We start from the raw sequence: 11,592 nt of genomic DNA on the forward strand, positions 1-11,592 counted from the left end.
TGCCTGCTCTCGTGACCCCCCCTCCGCCACATATCCCTCGGGTTCAGGGCCAGTGGGAGGGAAGCAGATCCTGGGGAAAATTGCATAAGAGGCACCCCCTCTTCTCCCTCCTGAGAACTGCTGGGAAATCTCTCCATTGGGAAAATAAATGCAGGGGAGGGGCTCCGAAGGGTAGGTGGGAGGCTGCTTCTTGCTGCAAGGGTCAAGTTGCCCCCCCCCCCGCAAAAACCTCTCCAAGCCACCGAAGCTGGCGTACGCAGCAGCAGCACAACATGGTTTGTTGGCAATCAGGAATCCACAACCCATTTTGTGGTGCTAACGCGAGCGGCCAGGACGTCTTCGACCCGCAGCCAGGCAGAGGCTCCCACGCATCCCCAGGAACACGGCGGGGGCGGGAAGGACTCCCTTCGGGGCCACCCCCACCCGCTCTGCCAGCCCAGCTCTAGCAGCACCTCAATACTGGCACTGCTGCTGCTCACGGCCAGTGTTCCTTGTGCTGCTGCAGTGAGGGGGGCCCTGCGGCGAGGTCAGGGAGGCACCCCCACCCTCGTGGGCCGCAACAAACAGCACAAAGGAGAGCCAAGCCAGAGAGGCAGCAACCTTTATTGGGCTCCAGGACAAGAAGAGGCACAGACGCCTCTGGCGACACGGGGGAGGGGCGCCACCGCCCACCCCAGGCCCTGCCCGGGAGGGGGAGAGCAGAAGCGGGGGGGGGGGCTCCGGAGGACGGAGACTCAGCGGGAGAGCAGCGGCAGGTCGGTGCTGCCGGGCGTCAGGAGGAATCCGGGCTCCAGGTTCAGGCTGTCTGCAAGAGAGAGAGAGAGAGAGAGAGAGAAGGGGGGGAACAGCGCGGGGCCAGCGGGACCCCCACTTGCCAACACCCCCATCCCCCCCCCGCCGCCCGCCCGCCCTTACCCTGGTCGAAGCTGAGCTTCTTGGCCGGCGGGGGCGCCTCGCCCACCAGCTCCCGGGGCGCCTCCGCGTCGTTCAGGGCGCTCAGGGTCACGTCCGCCCTGGGCTTCTTGGGCGCGGGCGGCTCGGGGGGCGCGGGGCCGGCGGGGGCCCCCGGGGGCGGCTTCCGGCCGGCGGGCTTCTTCGGGGAGTCGGCGGGGGGCGGCGGCGGCAGCCCGGAGTCCTCGTAGGCCTTGCGCTTGGCGGCCGCCTTGAGCTGCGCCCTGCGGGGAGAAGGCGGTCAGCGGGCGGGCGGGGGGAGGGGCGGGCGGGGGGAGTGGGGGAGGGGCGGCGGCTTACACGGTCCGGTCCTTGATGAGGGCGCTGATGCGGTGCAGGTCGTCGCCGAAGCGCTGCACGGAGGCCCGCAGGAGGGCGATCTCGGCGTCCGTCCACTTGGCCCTGCGGGACGCGGACAGTCAGCGCCCCGGCCGCCCTCCGCGCGCCCCCCGGGACCCCCCGGGACCCCCGCTCACCCGGCCGGGGAGGAGTCGGCCACCGGGTGCAGCTGCATCGTCAGTTCGCCCAGCTTGGTGAAGGCGGCGCCGGCCGCGGAGAAGATCTCGCCCACCTGCGGTGGGGAAAGGCGGTCAGGCGGGGGCGCGGGCGCTCTGCGTGCCTTCAGAGGCGCCCTCGCCCCGGCCGGCCGGTACCTTGGTGGAGGCGGAGGTCATGGCGGCGGCGGCTCCCTCTGGTGCGCCCGCGCGCATGCGCCGTTCCTCTGGGCCGCTCCTTCCGGAAGCTCTATGGTGCGAGGCGTCGCGCGGGGGGGGGCTGCGCAACGACGGGACCGGCGGCCGGTCGGCCCTGCGAGCGGCAACCGGGCCCACCGATCCGCTGAATTCCGCCGGGGGCGGCCCCGGCCCGCGCCTCTCCCCCCTCCCCCCTGCAGCAGGGAGCGATTCTGCCAGGAAGACCCCCCCGGCGCCCCCTCCCTCCCTCGGCTCCGGCAGCCCCCCTCCCCTCGCCGAAAGACCCGGTCCCCCCCTTCGGAAAGAAGAGCAAAGCAGCCAGATCCAACATTGTTTATTGCACGAACGGCTCTTTCGGTCCGCGGCAACGGGAGGGGGGGATGCTATGGGGCGGGGCCCCTCTGACCCTTCCCCGGGGCGGAGGCGCGGAGTGGGGCGCCCGGGTCAGGGAGGGGGCGGCGCCTTCCAGCTCCTGGGGAGGGACCTGGCCCAAGCGGCGTTACGATCAAGACAAAACAGGCGGCCACTCGCACAAACACGGCTGAATCGAGGCCCAAGCTTGGAGGCAGGAAAGTGCGGGGGGGGGGAGGCGGAGCACACCTCTGCTATTTACACAACACGGAAGTTCTCTTTTGGTCAGCCACAGGACAAAAGAGGAAGGGCGGTGCCCACTGACCTCTTCCTCGGGTTTAAATAAAGGGAATCAAGGGCAGAGCGGAGGGGGAGGGGGCCGGAGGTCCCCATGCTGTTGACCAAGTGAGAAAAGGGGCTCCACACACGGTGCCAGGAGACCCCCCCTTCTCTCCCTCGGTGCCCGACAGGAACACTTTCCTGCAGGGGGGGCTCCAGCACAGCAGGGGGGCGTTAGCGGACCAGGTACTCCTTCCGTTTGTTGAGGCGCACTTGGCAAAAGCAGAAGCCCCCCAGGACGAAGTAAAGGCCGGCGGCAATGAAGCAGTTGTAGCTGACTTGGTCATAGAGCGCGTAGATCTTGGATACCCCGGACCTGCGGCAAAGAGGGGGAGACGAAGGATGGCTCATTGCGGAAAGGGGCTTTCTGCCGCCCCCACCCCGCACAAACACAGGCCTTCCCCGGGATCCCCAGCTCCTCTCCCTCGGCTTCTACCACCCCACCCCGCCGTTGACCCGGGAAGGCCCAGGTTCCCAGGGGAAGAGCGAGCCAGGACAGGAAGCTGCTCTGGAGGGGACGAGGGGGGGGCTGCCGCCTTGCTTCGCTGGGGGGGGGGCAAACTCACGTGAAATCTGCCTCGCTGGCTGGAATGTCTTCAATCAGGACGGCGGAGTGGACGTTGAAAAAGAGGCCCAGGAGCACCTGCAAGGGGGAGCAGGGGAGGGTCGGCGGGGAATGGCAGGCGCCCCCAGCAGGAGGGTCGCGAGTCCACCCGAAGGTCATCCTGCCGGGCCCGCATCGCAGCTCCCGGAGGGGCCCGGCACCGGGCGGGCAGGGTGGCCGGCGCGCGTCTTACCAGCATGATGACCCCCCAGACGCTCAGGACGATCCCGCAGGCGGCCATCTTCGGCCCGCAGCACAGCAGCGAAGCCATGGCCCGGCGGAACCACGAAGCCCGCGACCGACCGAGCGCCCCCCGCAGACTCCGCCGCCGCCGGCCGCCCTCGGCAGGTCACCAGGGGAGCGCCACCACTCGCGCCAGGGAGCGGGGGACGCCGCAACCTCGCCGGCCTCCCCTGCGCCGGGAAGCGATGGATGAGCTCGAGGGGGCGGGGCACCAGCGCAGCGGAGACGCGCATTGGCCGCTGCGCCGCGGAGCTCCCCAATCAGACGGGCGGGGGTAGAGCGCGCGCGCGGGCCGGCCAGAAGAGGGCGCGCTCGGGGACCGCGACTCAGGCCGGGAGAAGGCAGAGGTAGCTCCCCCTGCTGGTGTCGCGTGGAACGGTCCTCTCCGCAAAAGCCACCGGTTCGAGATCGGCGGAAAGCCCCCCCTCCCTCGAAGCGCCGCCCCGGAGCCGCCCTTCCCGCCCCGCTCACGGCAACCCGAGGCGGTTCACGTGCAACACGAGAGAACTTTATTGAAAAGTGGAAGCGAACAGGGAGAGCCAAAGGCTGCTCGGGGCAGCCGCTCCCCTCCCCCCCCTCAGGAGCACGGCTGGCCGGGGTCTCTCTCCTCGTCCGGCGGGCAGTCCACGAAGTCTGCCAGCATGGCCTCCGTCTCGTCCAGCGCGGGTCTGCCGCCCTGAGGGAGGGGGGGAAAGAGCCACCGTCAGCGGGCCCTGCTGGGTCAAAGCACCTTCCAGGCGTGCAGCATAAGCGGCCGGCCGGGGGGGGGGGTCACCGAGGGGTCTCTGCTTCAGGGAGCGGTCAAGGCTGGCCAGAAGCTGCCAGGACGTGGGCGCACCCCCGCATAAGGGCCCCCGGAGCAAATCCGTGGGGAGAGGGGGGTGGGACTGTCCCCAAGAGGGCAGCTATTCTGTTCCTGGACTCCAGTAATGCCGTTGCGATCTCCAAAAACTGATTTTACACAGCAATTACAAATTTGTGCAAATTACCCCCAACATAAGAACAGCTGCTCCGTGCAGAGCCAGAGCCCCCCCTCCCCCACTGGATCAGGGAACCCCCCCCAAGGGAAGCAGGTGGGGCTGAGCAGCTGGCATTACTCTGAAAAGGGGGGGCAGACTGCCCAGGAAGAGGAAAGCTCCCCTCTCCTGCCCCGTGTGGAACGTACCCCGAACTGCCCTGTGAACCCGGCCAGCCGGAGCCCATTGTAACAAAACTGCTGCTTGGACTGGAGACCCCCAACGCCCCCCCCCAGCACGGAGGGCTCAGCAAGCCAAGCCCAGAAGCTCGACAGAAAGAGAGGGCAGTTCACTCAGCCAGCGTTGCCAAGACCTTCACCCAGATGTCCTCATGAACTTACCCAGCAGTCCCGGCTCGTGCATTGCTTTTAAGTTCCCACCGAGACCAGTAATGCCACCCTAGCCCTAGGCCTTAGTGCAGCCAGGCAGATCACCCAAGGGGGGGGGTTCCGAGCAACAGGGGAGGGCACCCCTCTGCAATCGAACACAACTCCAAACCCAGGAGCAGAGCATGTTCCGAGCCTCGCCCTGGGCCCTCCGTTCCAGGAGGGCCACTGGCCCCCGTGCCCCTCCTTCAGGGGCTCCCCTCCCCTCCCTGGGTCTCACCTCTTCCTCCTTCACTTCCAGCACCTCTTTGTCCGGCTGCGGCAGCTTCTCCGGCTCCCCCTGCCCAGCCCCGGAGTCCGGACCGGCCTCCGCCCCGTCCCCACTGGAGCCAGCGTGGACGGCCTCCTCCGGCTGTAGAGATGCTGCCGAGGCTGCCCCCAAGGCGCCCTCCTTTGGCTCAGAGTGGCCCTCCTGGTCCATGAGGGGCCCCGGCGGGGTGGGCCCCTCCTGCAGGGCAGGCAGAGGGAGGGGCTGGGCCCCCGGGAGCAGAGGCAAGGCCGTGTCCTCCTCCTCCTCCTCCTCCTCCTCCTTCAGCAGCAGCAGGGCCCCCGCCGTCTGCTCTCCCTCCTCCTCCTCCTCCTCCTCAGGGGGGTGGAAGGCTTCCTCTTCAACCTCCATCAGCAGCCCAGCTCCCCCGTCCTCCTCGTCCTCCGCCAGCTTGAGCGGCCCGTCTTTCACCGCAGGCAGAAGCGCCGGAGGTTCCTCTTCGTTCCTTCGGGGCAGAGGAGGCAGGCCGTCCTCTTCCTCCTCCTCCTCCGTCAGGCCGTCCTCCTCCTCTTCCTCCTCCGTCAGGCCCTCCTCGTCCTCATCAAAGTCGTCCTCCTCCTCGTCCATCTCAAACTCGCCCTCCTCTTCATCAAACTCTTCCTCCTGGCCAGCCGAGGGACAGAAGCTCCTGACACTCCCCCCAGCAGCTGCTCTGGGCGACCACCAAGGGCCTGCCGAGGAACAGAGGCCAGCCACGCTCCCCGTAGGCTCCGCCGTCACCCTACTTCCCCGAGGGGTGCTCGAAACCTTCCCCCCCCCCCGCTGCAGCAGGGGTTTTGAGGCCAGGATCACCACTGCCGCCCCCACCCAGTCCTCACCTCCTCCTCTTCCTCGTCCAGGTATTCCTCGTCCTCGGGGAAGTCCTCTTCCTCCTCCTCCTCCTCCTCCTCCTCCTCGCTGCTGTTGATGTTGATGACTGTGGGGTCCTCCTCCAGCAGAGCAGGCAGGGGGGCTTCGGCAGCTGCTGCGACCGGGGAAGATGGCCGCACCGGCGCTGCCGAGGCAGGCGGTGGGATCGCCAGGGCAAGGGGCGCTGGGCTCTCCAAGGGGGCCTCCTCGCAGGCCACCAAAGGGGAGGTGGGGAGCGGAAGGGCAGCGGGGGGGATGGGCAGGGGCGGGGGGGCTGGAGCAGCTGCAGGGACTGGAGCAGAGTTAAGGGTGCTGGTCGCCTTCCCCAGCTGCCCCTTGGGCACGATGACCACGCTGTCATCCGAGTCGCTCTCCAGAGAGATCTCAACGTCGTCCTCTTCCTCCTTGTCGTAATGGACGAACACGGAGCGCCGCCACTTGGCCCCGGTGGCCAGAGCAGCCGCCTCTGCGGTGCCCGGGGAGGGAGGGGGAATGGGCTCCTCAGGGATGAGGCGAGGGGGCAGCTGAGGGGCCGCGAGCCCAGGCAGGGGCAGGCCCAGCGAGTTGGCAGGGAGAGGCCCAGGGGCTGGAGGGAGGGGCCGGGGGGCCGGGAAGGGCACCGGGACAGCCGGGCGGAAGGGAGACAGTGTGGCAGCCGCAGCCGCCGCAGCAGGGGAGACCTCCGAGGAGCCGGGCAGGTGGGCGGAAGGGGTAACCAGCGGGAGCTGCAGGGATGGCACCCGAGGGTGAAGGAGGGCGTTGCAGATGATGGCAGCCTCCGTGCAGAAGGAGGAGACCTGCAGGAGGAAGACGCAGCATGCTCGGCAGGGGGAAAGGAACACCCCACTCGGAAGCCCCAGGAAAGAGCCACCAATTCCGGGCCTCCCCAAACCCCCAGGGACGCAAAGACGGGCTGAAGCCGGAGGAAGAGGAGGGTCCTGGGGCCCCAGTCCCTCCTTCAGCCAGGGACCCTCCGTTTCCCTCTGGGAGAGGAAGGCGACTCACCTGAAGGTTGGGGTCCGTGCGCCCCTGGCTCAGCAGCCGGAGGGCGCAATGCAGAGGCGGGGGGCAGGCAGGGGCGGGAGCCAGGCTCAAGGCCAGCAGGAGGCGGTAGAGTTCACGGCGGCAGTTGGCCCTGGCGTAAGGGGATCCTGGGGGCAGCTCCGCCTGGCCCAGCCGGATCAGCAGCGGGATCACCAGTTCCTGCAATCTCTGGGGAGGAAGGATCAGGGCGACGGCCCCTCAGCAGCAGCAGTGCCGGAGGGGGGGGGAGAGGGGAGAGACACTATTCCCAAAGTCCAGCAATGCTGAGTTGCTCCACGTGCTTGGAAGACCCGAGTGGCAGGGGTCTCTGAGCACGTGCAGAGGGCCTCCCGCTCCTTCCCAGGTTTGCCTTCTCCATACAGCCTGTGCTGCCCTCCCAAACGCCCCATCTTGGCACAACTGAGGCTGTGACCCCCGCAGCCATGGGAATTGGCTGGCTCACCGTGTGGAGCTGCTCCTTCATGAGGCTTCCAGAGAGGAGGAGAGCCCTGCTCAGGCCTGGAAAAGAGAGAAGCCTTGCTGGGGCCGCCCAGATGTGGGCTGGCTGCCCACCCCTTTTAGGAAGGCAAAAAAGTGACTGGGAAGAGGGGGGTGAGCCCTGTCTGCCCCCCCCACAACACTGTCAAGCTCTGGGCTGGGCCTACTAAGGAAGGACTCCGCGTTCCCAGCGCCAGCAAGAGCCGCCTGGCGGACAAGTCACCTTGCAAGGCTGCCAGGCACACGTCGCTGTTGGCCTGAGGGTCATGCTTGCGGAAGGGGCACGCGAGGCCGCCCACCGTGGACAGCCGGGGCTTCTTCGCAGCGCTGGGCTTCCCCTCTGAGTCTGCACTCGGCTGGATCTGGGGGGCAAAACGGGTGAAGGAGCGCAGCCCTTGCTTCCTGGCTCACCCCCAATGGAGAAGGCGAGGGGGGGGTCTCTCACCTTTAGGGTGTCACTTGGGGGGGTGATGTCATTGATCAAGTGTCCCAGCAAGGCCTCACTTTGGCTGCTGTGCCCCAGCAGGACCCCGGAGGCTGCTCCAGCCACTTGCACCCACAGATCCAGGACTTGGTACAGCCGAGCCCGAACCGCACTGAGGAGACAGAGGGCACGGGGGGGGGGGGAATTCCTCATCATGCTCCCTCCCCAGGGTGGACGTGTCCCTGGCAGCAGTTGTAGCCGAAGGATCAGACCGAGGGAGGGGGGGGACAGGTTCTCTGCTGCCCTACCCAGGCACAGAACAAAAGGCCAAGCAAGGGTGGCCAACCGGCCTTCTCAAGCCACGCCCTGCAGCCACAGCAGACCAGCTGGGATAGTGGGAGCTCAGGGCCCAAGGCTCTCGCAGACGTGGCTGCAGTAAAAGGGCCATTGGTAACCGCTGTGAGGTAGGCCATGGGGGGGGGGGAATGTACAGACTGCCAGCCCCAGAGGACTTCCACCACCGACCTGTAAGGCCGCTGTAGCCCAGGGGAGGGCAGATCCTGGCCAGCCTGCCACACGTTCAGCACCTGGGGGAAGAGGCGGCAGAGGGCTCCCCCAAACCGCACCAAGCGAGGACCGCATCTGCAGAGGGGGGAGGAGAGACCACCTGCTTTGAGGATCTGGCACAAGCCTACAGGCCCCCGGCCCCCTTCTACACCCACCCCTCCCACTTACGCCAAGATGAGGGCAGCCAAGAGGTCCAGGGCCTCCAGGTGGATCGAGGGGAGCAGCAGCATCCGGAGGGGCCCATCGCCAAACCAGCTCTGAAAGCAGGGGGAGGGTCAGCCAACACCCTCTCCTGGGGGGAGCTGCCCCTCCCTCAGTGCTTCCAGGGGGTCTGATTTGCACAGAACAGACACGCCTAGCTCTGCAAAGCCTTGCAAAAACTGTTTTTAAGTCCCCCTCCCCAAATTGTGAAGGAGTCCCTCTCTGGGTAATCCCAGCGCTGCCCACTCCCTCCCCAGACCACCGAGCGGCCCTCACAAGAGGGTGGGCCTGCCTGCATTAAGGCCCCACCCATCCCTCCTTTCCCGAGTTGCTCTGGCCCTGAACCCTTCCTTTGCCTTTTTTGCTTTTTCTGAAAGTCAGTGAAGCTACGGCACGAGCAAACGGCACCCAGGCGCACTCACCACGTTCTTCACAGAGACATCGAGGGCTCGGCAAACGAGGTCGAGGACAGCTTGGCCAGGAACCGTGACGGGAGCCCCAAAATCATTCCTGAAACAGCCAGGGAGGCAGGTGGGTTGAGACGGGGCCCACAGCGTGGCAGGGGCAGCCAGAGAGGAAGGGGCACCGAATCAAGGGCGGACCTTAGCATCCGGCAGAGGCATTTGGCCAAACCCGCAAACCGGCGTTTTGCCAGGAGGAGGAGGAGGGAGGTAGCTTCTTCGTCCTGTGGCAGCAGCAGCTCCTCTCCGGGGCCGTCGTAGTGCAGCGGTTCTGAAGAGAAGAGCAGAGCGTAAAGCTTCAGCGCTTTATGCTTTTTTTGGTTCTGGGCCATCGGCTGCCCTGGCTGGCCCCGGATGGGAACACACCTGGCTTCAAAGGAAGCACTTTGGCCTCCATCGGGCGCCCGGAGATACGGGGGCTCCCCTCCGGCGGACCTCCTGCTCGAGCGGAGGCTGACCAGCTGCTGCTGGGGAGGAAACGGCCAGAGGGCCGTCTCTGCCTCAGAGGGCAGAAGTCACCGGCGCCCACTCACCTGCCTCGGCCCCCTCGTACAGCGTGCCCAGGAGGCGGTGTAGCGTGGCCACCAGACAATGTACTTGCTGCTCCCAGGACTCGCGGTACTTGAGGCCTTGTGCGAAACCTGCGCCCAGAGAAGGCAGGAGCGCATAGCACTCGCAGGCCAGCTGGGGGAAAAGGAGGGCAGCATGGGGTGACGTGAGCAGCTGAGGGGAAGCGCCACCCCGACTTTTCAAGACAAGGACAGCTGGACGAGGGATGGAGAAGCCAGAGAGACACTGGGCCGCCTCCTTCACTGGAGGAGAGGCCAGACAGGGGGCCACAAGGCCTCCTCCCACAGCACTTCCCAGAATCAGGTGGGAACATCAGCACACGCCCCCACTGAGCAACAGCACAGCTGGCCAGCAAACTGAAAACAATTGCAAAAAAAAAAGCAAGGGTGATTCCAGAAAATTACACTTGGTTCAAAGGAAACCATCATCTTCCGGTACTTTGCATGGATCACACAAGAAACGAGAAACGGAGAGAAGCATTGAACGCTGAGCTCAGGTCAGGGAGGGAACCCCACAAGCCCTCACAATGATCGCGTCCAAGGGCTTGACGCTATCGTGCAGCACGTTTTGCCAGGAAGCATTTCTGGCGAGGTGACTTGCTGGCTTGGGTCCTCCCCTGAACGCCCACGCCAGCCATACTGCTTGCCCCACACACCAGTCACAGGACCTGGAGGATCCAGGAATGGGAATTCGAGCAAACAGAAATGCTTCGTTTTCACTTCTGACGCAAGCAGCGGCACAAATACAATCACCGCATCTGCCACAATGAACCCGCAGCAAATACCAAACAGGCCCCACAGAGTTTTTTTTTACCTGCTGCAGGTGAGGCGTTTCCGCATCCATGCAGGACAGGAAATAGGTGGCCAGTTTGCCCTGGGGTGGAAAAGGTGGCATTCAGTCAGCAGGGAGGCTGGAGCAGCGGCTACCCAGGTTCTACTACGCATCTACTACTTACTCGCAGGGAGCCACAGGCTCGGGGGTAAAACGTCACGCACGCCCGGCATCCTTCCAGGACGGGGAGCTGGCACTGAGCAAATGGGAGGAAAGGAAGGGGTCAGCCGAGACGGGCCTTCTAGGAGGGGCGCCCGATTGGGGGAGGGGGTCTCACCTCCGGTTTGAGGGCCAGCAAAGAGGTAAGGAGTCCAGGAATGTGGTTGGTGCCGATGTCTCGGGCCAGTTCAGGCAGCTGGGCAGAGTACTGCAAGAGGTCACGGAGAACCAGGACGGCCAGCTCCATGGTGGCAGGGGGATCCTGGGACTGGGCGGGGAGAAAGGCAGCGGGTGGGGCAGGGCTGAAACGCGAGGGGGGCAATGGCTACCCAGGACAAAGCCCCCCCCCGGGACTCACCTGCAGCAAGTGCTGGAGGCTCCGCAGCCAGGCCAGGCAGTTCTGCGCGAAGGTCTCCGAGCCGCTCTCCGTCACCAGCAGCGACAGCAGGCAGAGGCCCTCGAACCTGCCCGGAGAGCAGCGTCAGCCGCCCGCCCGCCCCCCCCCGGCCTCGGAAGGACCGGCAGCCCCGCCGCCTCCTGGGGGGGCAGACTCACCGCGTCTTCACGGAGCCCATCCGGGCGCTGCTGAGGACCAGCAGGCTGCTCAGCGACGGCGACGCCTGGGGCGGGAGAGAGGTCAGGCCGCGTCCGCCGGGAAGGGAAGGCGGCGCTCTGCACGCGCCCAGGGGCCGCCCGCCCGCCCGCCCGCTCACCTGCGCCTGGCCCCCGCAGTCCCGCGCGCAGCGCACCAGCCCGGCAAGCCCCGGCGGCGGCGGCGGCGAGAGCCCATCGGCGGCCCCGGGGGGTCCCCGGCCAGGCAGCAGCAGCCCCGCCAGCGCCGCCAGCGCCAGCCCCGAGGACGGCGCGAAGGGCGGCGAGGAGGGCGAGGCGGCGCCGGGGGACGAGGAAGAGCCGCCGCCGCCATTGCCGGGAGACGAGGACGAGGAGGAGCCGCGCCGCCCGCCCGCCGCCGCCGCCGCCGCCGCCATCGCGTGCTCCGCCAGCCTCCGGGGCCGACCGCGCCTGCGCACGGGGCCGGGGCCGCCCTCCAGCGCGGGGCATGCCGGGAGGAGGGTCCCGAACGCCGCCCCGCCCGGAGCGAGGGGACGCCGCGCCGCCCCCCGCCAGGCCCGGAGCCCCCCCCCGAGCGGAGACCCCC

General features: G+C 67.1%; 4 protein-coding genes across 6 annotated transcripts in view; 1 reads left to right on the forward strand and 3 right to left on the reverse strand.

Moving 5' to 3' along the window:
* Positions 1-584: 584 nt before the first annotated feature.
* On the reverse strand, positions 585-1,841 carry BACC1 (BPTF associated chromatin complex component 1). 3 transcript variants are annotated; one of them, XM_083377195.1, is made up of 5 exons: positions 1,605-1,830; positions 1,428-1,522; positions 1,252-1,353; positions 916-1,175; positions 585-805 (listed from the first exon to the last, which is right to left on the reverse strand). In XM_083377195.1, the coding sequence occupies exons 1-5, from the start codon at positions 1,659-1,661 to the stop codon at positions 735-737; spliced, it is 585 nt and encodes a 194-aa protein (XP_083233321.1). In that variant the 5' UTR covers positions 1,662-1,830; the 3' UTR covers positions 585-734. The 3 variants fall into 3 exon arrangements, with proteins under 3 accessions (XP_083233321.1, XP_083233320.1, XP_083233322.1); XM_083377194.1 differs by having other exon boundaries at positions 585-1,175; positions 1,605-1,831; XM_083377196.1 differs by lacking the exon at positions 1,252-1,353 and having other exon boundaries at positions 585-1,175; positions 1,605-1,841.
* A 120-nt stretch (positions 1,842-1,961) lies between these two features.
* On the reverse strand, positions 1,962-3,569 carry RNASEK (ribonuclease K). Its single transcript, XM_083378011.1, has 3 exons — positions 3,131-3,569; positions 2,900-2,976; positions 1,962-2,649 (listed from the first exon to the last, which is right to left on the reverse strand). Exons 1-3 carry the CDS (start codon positions 3,206-3,208, stop codon positions 2,508-2,510), a joined length of 297 nt encoding a protein of 98 aa, XP_083234137.1. The 5' UTR covers positions 3,209-3,569; the 3' UTR covers positions 1,962-2,507.
* Positions 3,570-3,666: 97 nt separating this feature from the next.
* Positions 3,667-11,573, reverse strand: PELP1 (proline, glutamate and leucine rich protein 1). Its single transcript, XM_083377891.1, has 18 exons — positions 11,147-11,573; positions 10,989-11,053; positions 10,792-10,897; positions 10,552-10,701; positions 10,399-10,470; positions 10,257-10,316; positions 9,407-9,557; positions 9,015-9,144; positions 8,835-8,922; positions 8,380-8,468; positions 8,170-8,286; positions 7,666-7,816; positions 7,444-7,582; positions 7,186-7,241; positions 6,705-6,911; positions 5,669-6,496; positions 4,803-5,453; positions 3,667-3,856 (listed from the first exon to the last, which is right to left on the reverse strand). Exons 1-18 carry the CDS (start codon positions 11,420-11,422, stop codon positions 3,758-3,760), a joined length of 3,435 nt encoding a protein of 1,144 aa, XP_083234017.1. The 5' UTR covers positions 11,423-11,573; the 3' UTR covers positions 3,667-3,757.
* Positions 5,831-11,592, forward strand: part of PSMB6 (proteasome 20S subunit beta 6) — a 48,708-nt gene continuing 42,946 nt past the window's right edge. Inside the window, exon 1 of the mRNA XM_083377893.1 lies at positions 5,831-5,834. The gene's annotated coding sequence lies outside the window, so the exon portion shown is untranslated. The remainder of the gene's footprint in view (positions 5,835-11,592) is intronic.

This window comes from Vipera ursinii (assembly GCF_947247035.1).
Source record: "Vipera ursinii genome assembly, chromosome: Z".
NCBI lineage: Eukaryota > Metazoa > Chordata > Lepidosauria > Squamata > Viperidae > Vipera > Vipera ursinii.